At 39.3% G+C, this 17,709-nt stretch overlaps 1 protein-coding gene across 1 annotated transcript in view; it reads right to left on the reverse strand.

The window, feature by feature from the left end:
• The window catches only part of Snd1 (staphylococcal nuclease and tudor domain containing 1), a 446,430-nt gene that overhangs the window by 380,840 nt on the left and 47,881 nt on the right, over positions 1-17,709 (reverse strand). Inside the window, exons 5-9 of the mRNA XM_013020007.1 lie at positions 16,476-16,636; positions 15,665-15,756; positions 14,838-14,996; positions 13,277-13,383; positions 9,734-9,824 (exon numbers count right to left, since the gene is read on the reverse strand). Coding sequence (XP_012875461.1) covers positions 9,734-9,824; positions 13,277-13,383; positions 14,838-14,996; positions 15,665-15,756; positions 16,476-16,636 — 610 coding nt within the window. The remainder of the gene's footprint in view (positions 1-9,733; positions 9,825-13,276; positions 13,384-14,837; positions 14,997-15,664; positions 15,757-16,475; positions 16,637-17,709) is intronic.

A 17,709-nucleotide genomic window follows, 5' to 3' on the forward strand; every position in this document is an offset into this window, starting at 1 on the left:
GAGTTTGTGACTCTAACTAAGTATCACTATTCCACAAATACTGTGAAATATGTGAAATTTATGTAATCACCTAATTAAAGAAAAAAAGTGAGAGAAGGGATAGGTTGAAAGAGATGGGTGACAATGTTGTCAGACACTTTGTACTCATATACTGTTTTGTAGAATGGCAACTTCTTTATACAACTACTTAAAGATAATAAAAAATAATTTAAAAATAAATAAAAAGCAAAAAAAAAGAAACTAAGTTAAGCCTTAACATAAAAATTACCTTAAAAATGGATCATAACTTCAATGCAAAAACTATGAGTAAAATATTATATCACATGGAAAAAAGCTTTACAACTTTGTATTTGGTAATAATTTATTGGATATGACACCAAAAACAGATAACCACAAAAATGAATATATTAGATCTCCTAAAACTAAAAAATTATGTAACAAAAACACTTCTAATAGAGTAAAACACCAACCTGTAGAATGAGACCACATTCACACATTATATGTCAAACAAGGCATTGACAGTGAGATTATATAGAGTTCCTAAAATTTAGCAATGAAATAACACAGTGATTTGAAAATAGGCAAAAGAGTCAGGAGTGTGGCTCAAGTGGCAAACAACCTGTCTAGCAAAGCAGGGCCCTGAGTTCAAACCCAATACCACCAAAATAAAATGAAACAAAGCAAATCACACTTTTATTTTTTTTTGTCTTTTCTTTTTCGGTACTGGGGATCGAACCCAGGACGTTGCGCTTGCTAGGCAAGCGCTTTGCCACTGAGCTACATCCCAGCCCCAAATCACACTTTTAAAAGGGAGAGGGACAAATGCTCCTTGATACACAGCACTGCAAAAATAATTTTTTAAACCAAAAACTAGTCAACTTAAACAGCCATTTCCCATAAAGAGATCTATAGAGATCATAAATGCAGGAAAAAGTACCCAGCATCACTAATCACTTAGGTAGGCTTACACTAAAACTACAATGAAATACTGTACCACTTCCTAATTACTAGAATAGGTTCTATCAAAAAATAAACAAATACATGTATTAATTAATTAAGGCAGGGATAAAGATTGAAACCCTTGATGAATATGTAAGGTGGTACAATGAAACAGTTCCTTTCAAAAACATAAAAAATACAATTAGCAGCAATTCTACTTTTGGGTACATACTCAAAGGAATTGAAAACACATCTTAAAAAGGATATTCATGTGGTCATATTTACAGCAGCATTCCTCACAACACTGAGAAGCAACCCACATCAACATGTAACTAGACAACCTTAAAATGTATGTACATACAATACTGCTCTGCCTTAAAAAGCAAGGAAATCCTGACATATGCTATGACATGGCTGAACCTTGAAGACTTTACATTAAGTGAAATATACCAGTCATGAAAAAATAAGTGTCATTGATTCTACTTGTATTTGTTACTTAGAACAGTCAAAATCACTGTGACAAAAAGCAGAACATTGCAGCCAAGGGCTAGTGAAAGGAGAATGGGAGAAGGGGCAATTACTGTTTGGTGGGTTTTAGTTTTCTAAGAGCGAACATTCTGGAAATGGATAGTGGTGATACACAACAATATAAATATACCTAATAATACTGAGCTGTAAATTTAGAAATGGTTCAGATAGGCTAGCAACTGGTGGCTCCCCCCTGTTATCAGAGCCACTCACAGACTGAGATCTGAAAATTTCAGTTCAAGGCCAACCTAGGCAGAATAGCCCATGAGACTCTTATTTCTAAGTAACCAGTAAAAGCTAAAGTAGAGCCATGGCTCAAATGGTAGAACACTAGTCTTGAGTAAAAACAAGGCAAGAAAGAACACTGGCCTTTAATACAGCTTTGTATTAGCTCCAGAAATCAACTGAGGCCTCAAAGGCACCCAGTAGAAGAGGTCAGGCATTTTAAGGTGGTTTAGCCATGTCTCATACCAGTGGCCTTTAAGTCTTAGTGCCAGCAAAACAACAACAAAAAAAAGAAAGAAATATTTAAGACAGGAAGTAGAGGTATGGCTCATATGGTAGAGGACTAGTCTCACGCAAAAAGGGAGAGCACTAGATCCTGAATTCAAGACCCTGTACTGACAGTAAATAAATAAACACATAAAGTTAAGACAGTAAACTACATGTCCAATGAATTTTACCACAAGAGAAAAACTGGGTGGGAAAACTCCCTGAGATTGTTAATATACTCTATCTAGAGCTAAGATGCTAATACTCCTAAGTATAAGGCAAAACCATTTACTTTGTAAAATCTGCTACATCCATGGACAGTGTAGAATTTGATCTCCAAAGTGGACTTGGCTATCAATGCCTGTCAACTGCTTACTGCTCCCAAGAGAACCATACAGGGTAAAGCTCCCTACAGGCAAGAATCACTTCTAGATTTTTTTTTCTTGAAGTTATTATTTTAGGGCTGTTTCAGCTATCACATCGGGGCAGAAAATCTAGCAAGAGGCCTCTAAGAAACGGGGCAGGAGAAGACACTTCTTGAGGACATGCTTTCCCTTCCCCCCCAATAGTGCTATTCAGGTCTGTGAAATCTGCAAAGCCCACAGATCCAGCAGCAGGGACAGGGAAGCCAAGCCACGTGCTCAGGGGACCATATGGCTACAAACAGCACAGATCAGCTAAAACGCCACAGGGAAGGCAGGCAGGGAACTGGCAGGCCACGACAGGCACAAAAGTCTCAGGCAGGCTCAGCTAATCGCTGTGAAGGGAACATGCTTCTCTGCTAACCTGGAGAGACAAGGCAAGCCCTCCCTTGCATTTCTTTTCTTGCAAAGAAAAACCACTTAAGTGGACCTAAGCTGACAATGGAAACCAGTCTGTCAACAGACTACAAGTATCAAGAAAATACTTTAAATTTCTAGGTTCTCAAACTGAGATTCTTGGCAAACTACTCATCTACAGCTTTGTATTAGCTCCAGAAATCAACTATGAGGCTTCAAAGGCACCCAGTAGAAGAGGTCAGGCATTTTAAGGTGTTTTAGCCATGTCTCATACAATTAAATTCTGAAAGAAAAAAAAGAGTGAATGCTGAAGAGAGAATCCAGGCCTCATAACCAGATGATCCTCACAGCAAACCTACTTCAGCAAAGCCTACAAGACTTTCCAACTATGGGTACAAAGGTCTCAAGTACCTGACAACTTTCTATATGATTTCCTGAATAAGTTTTTGGGCATTATGAACATAAATCATGTAAAATGACTACAGAACTACAGTAGAATTCCACAGTTATGAAAGGGAACACAACTACACTGTTCCCTTTTAATTCAATGCCGATATCCACTGTTCTACAAGACATGTTAGCAAGTACTACCCAAAGCCACTCAACTCACTTCACAGAAACCATGTGGCCTGTAAATTCTACAGTATTTCCTGTTCATTCCTATCAGAAAAAAATTGGCCAACCCCTAGTGTATTCTACAACATATAAGAAGATAATGGCATATACTAGTTGGCATTCTGAATAGCTATTTATTAATTGTGCTTTAAATCATTTCTAAAGAAATAACTGTCATTTACAGAGAGATTTACTCTATTTTCTAATACTAGAGAAATCAACTACATGAATATCAACCTGTTGAGGACTGAATAAACAAATTATGGTGCAGCTTCATATTGGAGTATTATGTACCAGTTAAAGAAGTGTAAAGATTTATTTTGTTCCCTCCCTGTACACCTCTAAATAAAAATATGGAGATATGGTGAGCACTGGTGGCTCACTTATAAATCCTAGCTACTCAGGAGGTAGAGACCTGGAGGGTCAAAGTTCAAATCCAGCTCAGGCAGAGAAGTCTAGATTCCATCTCTAAATGCACAACAGCAGACTACATGTGTGGCTCAAGTGGCAGGATCCCAACCATGAGCAAATAAGCCAAATGAGCTCACAGCCCTGAGTTCAAGCTCCAGTGCTAGGGGAAAGGGAAGACCATAGATCTATTTAAGACACCTATTCAACTATCTCCAAAAGACTAAAAGGATAGAGAAAAAGAATACTGCCACAAGATAGCTTTCCCTATCTCTATGTAAACATATCTGGAAGCTATAATCTGTGAAATAAATGACTCCACAGGTTTGTAAAAGCTAAATTCTGAGCCAGTAATAAGAAACCACCAATCTGATGTATGGTACAGAGCCCCAGCCTTGCTCAGCTTAATAAAAGATTCAGAAACTGCCAAATCAGGAATTCAAGCAGGTATGATAGTGGGGACAAACACTAGGATTGATTTCAAATTTAAGAAGCTTCTGGATTTCAAGATGTATGCCCATACATAGACTCTGTGCTTCTTCCTTTTCTTCTGGTGCCAGTATTAAGGGCTTGAACTCACGGCCTCACTCTCTCCCCTTGGCTTTTTCACCTAAGATTTGTTGATGCTCCACCACTTTCAATTTTTTGCTAACTGGAGATAAGGGTCTCATGGACTCTTCTGATGGGGCTGGCTTCAAACCAAGATCTTCAGATCTCAGCCTCCTCAATAGCAAGATTACAAAAGTGAGCCATCTGCACCCAGCAGGTTCAATGCTTCTAACCCAGTATTTTAATACCTCATCTTCAAATAAGAGAGACAAGCAAGAGTCATCAAAGATCTGATGAAAGACTCTCATATTTTAAAAAAAGGACCAAAATAACCAAAGGTGGATAGGGGAGAACAAAGAATATGTAAGAATAATCTCAAAAACATTAAAATAAATTACTCAGAAATCTAGATGATCTGAAAAAGAAATAGATGTTTTAAGTGATAAAAATAAAGGGAAAAACATTCAGAGAACCAAACACTTAGACATTTTAAACACAGTATCATAAATACTCAATAAAAAAAGGCTGAAGGATAAACAGAAAGAAATCTAACATGAACGAAAGACCAAGAAAGTTCAAGGCCAGCCTGAGCTACACGGAAATCCTGTCTCAAAAACAAAAAACAAATAACAACCAAAAAAACTGATGTAAATATGGAAAGGAAATGGAACAAAAGACTTTTAGAAAGTCCAACATCTAAATAAAAGCAGTTGCAGTTCTTAGAAATGGGAGAAGAAAGCCAGGCACCAATGGCTCACACCTATAATCCTACCTACCCGGGAGGCTGAGATCTGAGGATCATGGTTAGCCAGCCAGGGCAGAAAAGTCCATAAGACTCTTATCTCCAATAAACCACCAGAAAACTCGAAGTGGCACTATAGCTCAAGTGGTAGAGCACTCAGACAGCTCCCAGGCCAAGTTCAAGCCCCACCACTAACAAAAAGAAGAAGGAGGAGGAAAAGGGAAGAAGGAAGAGGAGGAGGTGGAAATGAAATTCTGTAACTCAAGCCAAAATGTCTGCAGAATGACCAGTTGGATCTTCTGTCTTCATGACCCAAGACGGCAGACAGCTCCGGGGTGAACTCTGCAGCCACCGTGGGTGCTGTGAGGTGAAGGTCGTGTATATATTTATTTACTTTCTAACTGTGGCCAGTGGCCCAAGGCTGGTATTATGTTCATTGTATTCAGTAAGTACCAAAGACCTGTTTGCACTTTGTAATGACACCTTTCAGTTCAAATAAAAGGGCCATATTTCAAGTGGAAAAAAAGAAAAAAAAATGGGAGAAGAGAGAAATTTAGATAAATCAGCAGAACAGTTGAAAAACAAAGTCCCCAAACTAAAGATCCAAACAATGAATCATAAAATGTTCACATACCGTTAACTAAAGCTGCATTGTTGTGAAATGTTAGAATATTAGAATCAAAAAGTCTCAGCTAAACCTTTGTAGGAAGACAAGAAAAATCAAAAGAGGGAGCAAAGAGGAACAGAAAATGAGGGAAGGAGAGAAAAGAGCAGCCACACCCTAGGAGCTACATAACAAAGAAACAGCTTAACGGTTCTGATAGAAAATTACTTTCAAAAGAAAATTCTATGCACAGCCAAATTATAGACCAAATTTAAGTAGAAAACAGCTATGGTCTCAGAAAATTTACCTTGCAGGCACTTTAGCCATGAAGTTAGAGAAAATGTGTGCAACCAAAATAAAGCAGGTAAGTCTTAAAGTAAAGGCGTGGGATCCAGCAAGCATAACTCCAACCGGAAAGCAATGCAAAGAAGCTATCCCTCCTAATAAGAATGAATTCCAAAGATGACAGATAGCTTTTTAATAGGAAAAAAAAAAAGAAGGAACCAGTCAAGATTGGTGCAGGACACAAGGCAGTACACAAGTACTATAGAAGATAAGATTAAGTAGACTGAAAGACTGTCTGGAGAGGAGATTAACACAACAGAGTTTGAGAGCCGTTAGTAATATATATGTAAATGTTGAAAGTATTAACTCCAGGAGAAACAAAACTTATATATAGGAAATGAAAGTTAACTTTAATATGCTATGTAGCTCTTACACTTAGAAAGTAAACAATGAGTATTAATTTAACAAAATTTATGATATAATCATACTGAAAGGATAGGGGAAAAGATAGGGAAGAGCACGGGTACACCCATAGGGATATATATATTTAAGTAAGAAAACCAAATCCATTTTCCTTCCATGGTATGAAGGAAAGAGGTTGTGCTTACAAGTATAAAATGAAGAAACAGCAATATAAACGTTTTTATTCAGAGATACAAATTAGCCAAATGCTGAAAATGGCTGCTAGCCTTGCCTTCAGGTAAGGAACTTGACCCAGAACATTGATCAGAACATATATCTCTAAGAACATTGCTGACACTGTTGTAAGTTTTAGTCAAGCCTAGATTAAAATTTTATCTCAAGTTCTTCCCATTCAAATAAGACTGGTACACAGGAGGACCCTCCAAACTTGGTGGGTGGGTATTCCAGGTTTTGCCAGCTGAATCTCAGAGTTTTAAACAACCCTAAGTCTGGCACCACCATTTCATCAGGTAAAATCACACACAATACTTAAATAGCCAAGGCTATGCTCCAAAATTTCTTCATGACACTTAAATGGTTTTTTTCTCCTTTCTTTTCAATGTTAAATGCACCAACACAAGCAGAAACAGATTTAACCCATGGACTAAGCTTCCTTAAATCTGGGACAGACTACAAGGCCAACTTCATTTAGAAAAACACAAAGCTATCTCTCAGTGTGTCAGGCAGTATGAGTATTTTGCTTACATTCTTTATGATTTGTCCTGTTTTAAAATCAAAACAACTAGGCACTAGTGGCTTATGTCTGTCATCCTAGCTACTCAAGAGGCTGACAGAAAAAAAGCCTGACAGAAAAGTCTGAGATTCTTATCTCCAATAAACTACCAAAAAGCTGGAAGTGGAGTTGTGGCTCAGCCTTAAGCAAAAAGAAGCTCTGGGACAGCACCCAAGCCCTGAGTTCAAGAGCAGTACTGGAGGGGAAAAAATATATAGGGAAGAATTTTTAAACCTCAAAAAGGTTTTATCTACCCATAAATATATTTTTCTTCCAGGCGACGGTGGCTCACGCCTGTTATCCTAGCTACTCAGGAGGCTGAGATCTGAGGATCATGGTTCAAAGCCAGCCCGGGCAGGAAAGTCCGTGAGACTCTCATCTCCAGTAAACCACTAGAAAACTGGAAGTGGCGCTGTGGCTCATGCAGTAGAGTGCTCATCTTGAGCTGAAAAGTGCAGCCAAGCCCAGAGTTCAAGCCCCAAGACTGACCAAAAAATACAAGTATTTTTTTCTCTTTACTCTCTAAGCAGACCTATAAGTACAAATTATGTTTAAAGTTCTACAGGAGATAGGATATTCTTCATAATCCTCAGATGATTTCTAGGGTCAATTTCTTCTACTTTGATATAACAAATAAAACTTCATTGCAATGATAAAAGACTCGGCTTGTTCACAAAAGGAAAAAAAGACTCTGGTAGCTAGGACCTATAATCCTAGCTACTCAGAAGTCTGACACTTGAAGCAATCCAGAAAAGTTCACGAGACTACTCCAACTAACCATCAAAAAGCTAGGATGGAGGTGTGGCACAAGTGGTAGAGCAAAAAAAAACAAGAGAACAGGGGCTTGAATCCAATTCAAGTCCCAGAACCAGCCTCCACAAAAAAAAAAAAAAAAATTGGGATCTTGGATTTTTTTAAAAGGGAAACAATGATGAGAGGTACAAGTTGTCATGTCGAAAACGAGCTTTACAATGTTGGTGGGGGGGGGGGAGGCTGGGAAGGGATGTGAAGGGTAAACAAAGGAGGAGGCTGCAATGCTTGATAAGAAATGTACGCATTAACCTGCCCATGTAATTGTAACCCCTCTGTACAGTGTGTTCACAAAAGAATAAAAAATAAAAAAGGAAGCTAGATACAAAAAAATAAATAAAATAAAAAGGGAAACAATGCTGTGATAGCCCCTTCTTCCTTTTCTTGTTGTGAAAAAGGCATATTTAAGACAAATACAAGGTGAAGACGGTGGTCTACACCTGTCATCCCAATACTTGGGAGGCTCAGGCAGTAGGCTAACAAGTTCAAGACCACCCTGGGCGATGGCAAGACAATCAAGCAATACTGGCTCAATCATCTAATCCTTAGAATTTTTTTCTTCAATAGTAATTCCATAGTCTACCAGTAGAAAGCCCACAACTCATCTTTCCAATGTTTGTATAAACTCAGTTTCAGTAGAGGAAGGTTAGTGAAACCACACTCCAAGACTCATCCACATGGTTAACACCATAGACCTTCAAAGTAATGACAATAAACTGAACGCGTGCTCAATTGGTGAGTGAATGGTCATCCTTTGTGTAGCCCATTCTCACAAGAGTATAGGCAAGAGTTCCAAGTAGACATAGCAGGCTGCAATGACATGAACACTAGTACCTTCCTCAGAGAAAGGAAGGAAGCAGAGGTCCACTCTGGTCTGCCTCTAGATGTGGAAGATGCACAGAAGCGTAACCTGCAGGGAGAGCTCCCAACAAGTCTACCATAGGATGATTAACCCCCACCTAACACCTACTAAGGAGGGAAAAAAGCTACTTGAGCACTCTGTGACCTAGTACGACAGACATCATTTAAAAAAAAAAAAAGAAAGAAAGAAAAGAAAAAAAAGACTGGAAAAAAAATTCAGCCAATTCCTCAGAGACTGCAAAAAATTTGCCATTATAAGATAAAGTTTTGGGATTTGTCAGGCTGACAGTGCCACCTACTGGCTTTCTATCTTAAAATGGTCATTTAATAGGGACCAAGCCAATATAAGTATTTAACCACATTATGGTTATAGACAAAATTTTCAGTGTCTCTTGGCAAAGTATAAATAAGCTAGAAAAAGACACAGAATTTTGGGAAAACTTGAAGAACTTTTCTACCACTCAAGCTACCAAAATCTAAGTAAAAACATTTTTATAACCCTTTGATTCAATTAGAACTTCTAATATATTGTTCTAGTTCCCTTCGAAGCAAGCCAACTCAAAACTCATCAAGGAAGAGCTGCTAGAATAAAAATAAACCGCCTGAATTTCAAAGCTGAATGAACAGAAACTGGTGTTTGTATATACAGGGAATCTCAAAAACACCATTTGCTAAGCAGATACAAAGAATCCCAATAATATGAGAGCTATATTCACTACTTCAAATCCATGAACATAATGAAGTTATACTAATTTACACTGAAAATGCACTGTTCTTATGGTTTCTCGCTGTCTCCCTAGACACACACACACACACACACACACACACACACACACACACACACACACACACACACACACACACACACACACACACACACACTGGCAATGTCCACTCTGTATATCAACATGTTGACAATGACTCACCTTGGCAACAAACTGCTTGTCTTTTTGGTCCAAATTAGCAGTAGGAGCTACATAGTCTCTCCATATTCTCAGCCTGCGCTCCTTGGCAAACCTGGCAACAAAGCAAGATGCAAGATCATTCGGACAGCTTAAGCCCACTGCATTTGAATCTACCACCATTAAGGGAGCAGCAGTAAGTGCAGAATGCTACTCTATATATATCCACAGTGACTAACAGTTCAAATCAAAAAAGAATGACAGGAAAGGAAAAATATTTTTAAAAAATCCAAAAACGTGTATAGCAACTGGAAAAATCCAAGATGCATGAATGCTACAAACTCAAGGTTGGTAGACTGGATAGGACAGAAAAATCCAAGACAACTTGTATACTACAAACTCGAGGCTAGGAGAGGGGGTGAGATGTAGGTTTGCAATTGTTTGAACATATACAGCACAAGTCTATCTAAATAATTAACTAACTTACCCAGTAGCTTCTACAACAATGTAGGCTGACATACAAAGCAACTACTTTCTTAAGTGAGAAGAATGAACATATATAAACAAACATGTTTTAAGAATTACAAGTTTATCCAATTGCCATCTCAATTATATAAAAAGTGCATCTAAAGATGCATCATGAGGGGCTGAGAAGGTGGTTTAGTAGTAATAGAGTGCTTGCCTTGCATGCATGAGGCCCTGGGTTTGATTCCTCAGCTCCACATAAGCAGAAAAAGCCAGAATTGACACTATGGCTCAAGTGGTAGAGCGCTAGCCTTGAATTGAAGAGCTGAGGGACATGGACCAGGCCCAGAATTCAGGCCCCATGACCAACAAAAAAAAAAAAAGATGCATCATGAGCCAGATGCCTGATTTAAGCTTCTAATCTTAGCTACATGAGAGGCAGAGATTAGGAGATCTTAATTTAAGGCCATTTGAGGCATAAGTTTACAGGACGCTATCTCAAGCAATGGCTGAGCACAATGATAATATGCCTGTCATCTCAGCCACAAAGGAAGCACAAGTAGAAGGATTGCAGTCTAGATTTAAAGTGAGACTCTCCCACTTTAAAAATAACTAACATAAAAGGGGTTAGATACATGGCTCAAGCGGTAGAGCACTTATGAGGCAAATGCAAAGCCCTGAGTTCAATCCCCAGCAACCTGCATGTGCACACGCATGCACATGTGTGTGCGCGCACATACACATACACACACACAGAATTGAAAAATGAAGAAAAATCTCTATAGAAGTTCATTAATAAGCACTTAGAAAAACATGCCACCTGAAGCTCTTTTGTGGTTGTTGTTTTGTTTTGTGCCATTAGTGGGGCTTGAACTCACAGCTTCATGTTCTCACTTGGCTTTTCCTACTCAAGTCTATAGCTATCACTTGAGCCATACCTCTACTGCCTAGAAAAATTATCTTTTTTTTTTTGGTACGGTCGTGGGGCCTGAACTCTGGGCCTGGGCGCTGTCCCTCAGCTCTTCAGCTCAAGGTGAGCTCTATCACTTGAGCCACAGCACCACTTCCGGCTTTTTTCTTTTTGCTTATGTGGTGCTGAGGAATCAAACCCAGGGCCTCAGGCATGCAAGGCAAGCACTCTACCACTGAGCCAACTTCCCAGCCCTAAAAAAATTATTTTTAAAGTACTAAAACAAGTAAATCTTTTTTCTAAGTTAAACTAAGAAACTGAGTATGTGTAAAACCTTAAAAAAAAGCAGCGAATACCTATTTAAACTATTTACAAGTGGATACATATGCAATAGAAAGGTACTATTTTTGAAAAAGTGCTGCACCTTTATTTTTTGAAAAATGCATTGAAATGGAAAAAAGAAAAAGAATGTAGCAGATGTAAAACACATAAAGTACTTCCATAGAGAGTATGTAATTTTACCAAGAATGGAACTACCTCAAATATAACATTCAAAACAGCAGGCAAGTAATCAAATACTGAATTATGGTCCAAGCCTGCTTTATAATGATGAGTACTCTTCAAAAAAATAAAAGTCCATAAAAATCTTCTATAGATGTTATAAAACTTGTGGATATCACCTTAATAAGTACTTGCTTTCTTTAAAATGGCAGAATCTTAAAAAATGCAAAAACAAAAATGATCAACCAAAATAATAATTCAGAATAGTAATAGAATGAGAGGGGAGGAAAAGAAGAGGAGGGGAAGGGGAAAGGAGAATGGGCTGAAACAAATACACACAGACAATGAACACAACATAATGAGAAGTATTTGGAACAATATACTTGATAAGGCTATTTTTATCTTTCTATTGTAGTTATGGAACAACATAAACTCCTCCCAAAATTTTAAGCAAGCATTGTTTCTTTACCAGACAATATGCATTTTTCAAGCATGCCATATCAGAAGGTCCACATTAAAATTTATTTTCATAACACTTGCAAATATTTCTGATTACAGATACTGGAGTATGTAAAAAGACTGCAGGAAAGGAATGGAATTTGTAATTAATCAGTTTCTATTTTTGTACATTTCTCAGATGCACTAAATAACATTAAAAAGATAGTTCCAGTTTTTTTGTTTTATTTTGTTTTTTTGTTTTGTTTTGGGTCCCGTCATGGGGCCTGAACTCTGGGCCTGGGTGCTGTCCCTCAGCTCTTCAGCTCAAAGCTAGCTCTCTACCACTTGAGCCACAGCGCCACTTCCAGCTTTTTTCTTTTTTGCTTATGTGGTACTAAGGAATTGAACCCAGGGCCTTATGCATGCAAGGCAAGCACTCTACCACTGAGCCACCTTCCCAGCCCCAGTTCCAGTTTTAAGATTAACTTCAGATCATCATAAGGTTCTTTAAACCCTGAATGGACCATTGCATTGATTACTGCTTACAACTTGGAAATATTATTTCCTGAGCAGTATTTCCATCCACCTATTTTATTTTCTTTTATCTACCCCATCAAATAGAAGATACTTACCTAAACATCTAGAAAAACTTGGCCTGGATATCTGAACAAGCTACCAAACTTTGCAACTTCCATTCTCACTTTTCTGCAAATAAATTATTCTACATCTGCTTTCCATCATAAAACACCAAGCTGAAAACATTATAAAAACATCTTAGAACTGTCCTATCACTTATAATTAAAACTCACTTTTACAAATTAGGGCATTAGTCCTACAATGCAGTCTAATCCTCATTTAGAACTTAACAGGCTCTACCATCACAGCCCTGCTCTAGCCTGCCAATCTATTTGAGAGAAGCTCAGGACAGGCAGGTCCAACATCCTGAAATGAGCTTCAAGTTCCATTCCAAATGGCAAAAAAACACACAACTTAGAAACATGGCCTGAAAGCATTAAAAAGCAAATCAAGTAAAGAATATTGTCTGAATGAAAAACTAAGCACTTACTACCTACCTTGCATTAAATTAAACCAAACCCAAAGGTTAATTTAATTTACATCCTTCCTAAGACTTCCCAATTCCTGTAGTAAAATAAAACGGACACTGACACAGACAGTAGAGAAGATGGCTAAGTTTCTTTCTCTAAGAACCTTAACAAAAGCCTTGGCTGGAAGACTTCCCTGGCAGGCCTTACCTCTCGGCTGCCCTCAGCTTTTCTGCACCCCGGGTGTAAACTGCAATGGACCAGTCCACACAGCGTGCGAAGCCTTCCTTCAGGAGGAGCTCAGTGATGTTTCCGTTCTGAGAAACAAGGTGCAAGAGAAGGCAGACGTGAGTTAGATTCTATGACAAGAGAATCCATTTCTCTAGATCTCTGACATACTTTGCCACAATCTACTGGTAGTTCAATTAAAAAAAAAAAAAGTAGTTTGAGCCAGGGCACTAGTGGTTCACACCTGTAATCCTAGCTACTAAGGAGGCTGAGATCGGAGGATCAAGGTTCAAAGTCAGCCTAAGATGTAATGTTCATAAAACTCTTGTCCCCAATTAACCACCAGCAAACTGGAAGCTTTCACTCAAGTGGACAAAAGGTATGGGACAGCACTCAGGCCCTGAGTTCCAAACCCAGGACCTGCACCAAAAAAAAAAAAAAAAAAAGGAAGGAGAAAAAAAAATACCCCTCAGATGAAAGACACCATCCTGAGACCCCCTCTGCATATCCCAACAACTCACAGGAAAGTGCCTTTCAATTAAAAGGAGAATAAATGTTAGTAACACTCTATGAAACTGACATCTCAGTAGCTCTTCTTCCAGCAAAGAAGGATGTTCATCTTTTGGAGAGATTACCCTTCATTCTTCCCTTGCCTCATATCAGCACTTCTTCCTCTTTTTTCTAAAGAGAAAGCTAAAGAATGGGCTGAGTAGGGAATTGTGTAAGGCATATTTTGCCCATCCAACTACAATTCATATGCTACTGTGACAGAGCCATCTGGCAGGCCATGACCAGACAGCACTTCCGAAGAAACACACATGACCTTGGCCCACTCCAAACCAAGCGTTCCAACAACTTTACTACTGGAAGAATTATCTAGCCGAAAAAAGTAACCGCAGCTTAAATGTTGGGTTATGAATAGGTTACAGCACTGAAAAGTTACTTAGTTGTTACAAAACAGTTATTCCATATCCAAGAAGAATCCATCTAAAGAAAGTATGGGACAGGGTCAATGTACAAATAGTCAGAACTACAAGAACATAAAGAGCCTAGTTCCTGCTCAAATCCGTGTTAGGATGTAATTGCATAGGCAAAATATTTTTTCCATGTCAGTTTCTTTCTGATTTGTCAATCAATACTCCAGATAGCTGACTTCTAACCCTACAGGAAATCTCACTGACCACAGTACACTAATTTCTGCTCCACTTTTACAAGATGTTTCCCTACAAGATGATAGTAAAAAGATTGCCTTTCTACTAGCAATCTCTTGGATTAAGCATGTAGAAAAGTATGTGATGGAGTTCTCCTTCTCCTTATGAACCCAGTAACAACTTCCTAAAGACAAGCTCATGCACAGATCTGCCAATTCTGTAAAACAAATGATATCTCTCCCTATCATATACCTCAAAATCATTAGATGATAATCATGTCAAGATATCTAAATGGATGTAAGAGAGAAAGAACAGACTTACAAACTGCAACCCTTCAAACTCTTGAGGGCACCCCCTGATCCATTACAACCCAGGCCACACAGTACACTCACTGGATGAAGGATGGTACCCAGAACGTTCTGGTTGTGGCAGCTCTCCAGAATGATTTGAACATCTCTCTGAAGCAGTCGAGACTCAGTGAAAAATTTGGCTTCTGCGGCAAAAGGTTCTGGTGTTTCACTGCCATCTGCTTCCCGACGAAAAGTTGGGCACTAAAGGAAAGTAAGGGCAGTTGAGAAAAAAACCTGATGATGAGACCCAATCACCTGCAGAGAGGGCGAGGCCCTCACCTGCACACCTTCCACAAGCTAAGTCAGGGGAAGGGGGGAGAGGGAGGAAGGATGTTGCTTGCATTAGCTCTTCTAACCCTTTGGAAAACATCCTGTTCCTATAGCCTTCTTGTTAAAAGACATATGATTATGTGAAAAAAGTAATTTACCCATTAATGGGTCATGGAAATGAAAACATTTGCCAGTGCCTAGCTTCTAACCCTAATTTCCTTAAATAGAAATATATATAAATAAAAATCTATAAATATGAGCCATATCCAGCAACCTGCAGACCCACTCATCTCTCCTGCTCTAGGTTTATATCCTCAACAAACTCCAATTCTAAACAAATTCAATGTACTTAAAAGAAACAAGGAAAGGGGAGGGGGAGAAGAAGGGATGAAAGGGGAAAGGAAAAGGGGGAAGAGAGAAAGGAAAAAGAATCACACTAGAACTTCTTGTTGCAAAGTTGTAGACAAAATAAAGTACTGTGGTCAATGGCCCATGGTAGGAAGAAATAGTAGATCCAAGGTCCCCAATTAAAAATGAACAAAGAACCAAAACACTTCCCCAAATCCCATACCCACCACACAGCCCAGTGTACATCTGACCTTGATCCCTGACAGCATGACTGTAACGAGGTGGTAATCTGGGAGGAGCAGGGCTCTGACCACACTGCCATCTCGCACGTGCTCGATAATCGCTGCATGACAGAATACAGTTTTAATCCTAGGGCAAAATCACTTCAAGAATATACAATGCCCAATCAGACTGTATCTAACCCAGTTCCTTTTCCCCAAAACCTAAGAAAGCCTCCTTCTCAGAAGTGAAGAAGCCCTGGCAGATCTAGAGGGTTCACACAAACCAGTCCTGCATGAAACAGTTCAAACCTGCTTCTCCATCTTCTGAACCCTCTAAGCCCTCACCTCATGGCTTCCAACAAAGTTTAGTTCTTCAAAATCTAGGATGTTCATCTGAGTATCAGATACTAGCAAAAAATAATTTAAAAATTCAGGATTGGTCATCCTTTTACTTTATTGAACCTGTAGTTAACAGGTCCAAAGTAGAACCAAAAAAAAAAAAAGATAGTACAGAAATATATGTTTACATTTATTGAGAATACTTGTTTCTACTTCCAAGTTTCAGGGATGTATATTCCAGTAGCTTTTTTTGGAGAACAGAAGATCCCCAATGGGCAAAATATCAACACGCTACCACCTGACAACAGCAAGGACACCTAACATGTGTGAATGGAATTCAAACTCCCTTCCAAAATGCAACGGTATTGTTTCAACTGTAAGGATTTCCTCCGGATACTAAATAAGCAAAAGACTCACTAGATTTTATAAATCTCAAGAAGCAAAGAGAACAAACAGAAAGAAATCATTCTGAGTTATAGCTGTCTCTGCCTACAAGACTCACCATTGACGGGCTTCTGGTGGTGTGAGTCCACAAAGTGCCTTGGGTTCTCAATGGTATACTTGAGGTCCCGGATGGTATGGGAACCATTCCCCTCACTCCACATCCCTTTTTTCGCTGCTTTTGCTTGTTCCTCACATTCTGAAAGCCGGTTTTGCTCCGGGCTGGGACATGAAAAACAAATGTGTGGTAAATGAATTCACAGAGTTTCTTTAGCATCTTCTCCCTGGAACAGACCAAAGTGTCTGTTTTGAGATCTATAGCTTAAACCTCAACCTATCAACAGAAAATCACCATAAGCACAATTTCCAGATTCCAAACTGTTTCTCCAAACAAGAGATTAGATTCTAGGAGCAGATAGAATGAACATACTCAAGCACTGCCACCACCAGTGAGTAGAAAAGGAAACAAGTGAGAGGCTCAGAGGGGAGCCACTGCACGAGTACAGTTTCACTGAACTATCCCACACTCAGCTGCTTAGCAGGCACAGCTCAGCAGAGCACAGGGAAGATGTCTAAGATGAGCACCCTTACTCCCTCTGTATCTACAAAACAAGGCTGGGAAATGCCCAGTGTACCTTGTTACAGATAACACTGGCCTTAAACAACTGGTACACTCATTTCGGCCAGCTAGGCAGGGCCAGTTTGAACACTGAGCCTCTCCTTTATCAGGCAAAAAAACAAACTACATTAGTACAACAACAGCTAAAGTCAGTAAATAGACCAAACCAAGTATGAAAAAAAAGATGGGTGCCGGGCACTGGTGGCTCACGCCTGTAATCCTAGCTACTCAGGAGGCTGAAATCTGAGGATCGCAGTTCAAAGCCAGCCCGGGCAGGAAAGACCATGAGACTCCTATCTCCAATAAACCACCAGAAAACCGGAAGTGGAGCTGTAGCTCAAGTGGGAGAGCGCTCGCCTTGAGCTGAAGAGCTGAGGGACAGTGCCCAGGCCCAGAGTTCAAGCCCCACGACTGACCAAAAAAAAAAAAAGATGGGTAAAAAGATGGGTAAGCACTGGTTAGCTCATGCCTGTAATCATAGCTATTCAGGAGGCTGAGATATGAGGATCCCAGTTCAAAGCCAGCCTGGGCAGATAAGTCTGAGTCTTATCTCCAATTAACCAGCAAAATGTGGGAAATGAAGTTGTGGCCCCACCTTGCCTTGAGTGAAAAAGTGAGAGCTTAGAGCACTGAGTTCAAGCCACACTACCAGGAAAAGAAAGAGGGGCTGGAGGGA

The sequence above is a fragment of the Dipodomys ordii genome, unplaced genomic scaffold, assembly GCF_000151885.1.
Source record: "Dipodomys ordii isolate 6190 unplaced genomic scaffold, Dord_2.0 Scaffold48, whole genome shotgun sequence".
NCBI classification, from domain to species: Eukaryota; Metazoa; Chordata; class Mammalia; order Rodentia; family Heteromyidae; genus Dipodomys; species Dipodomys ordii.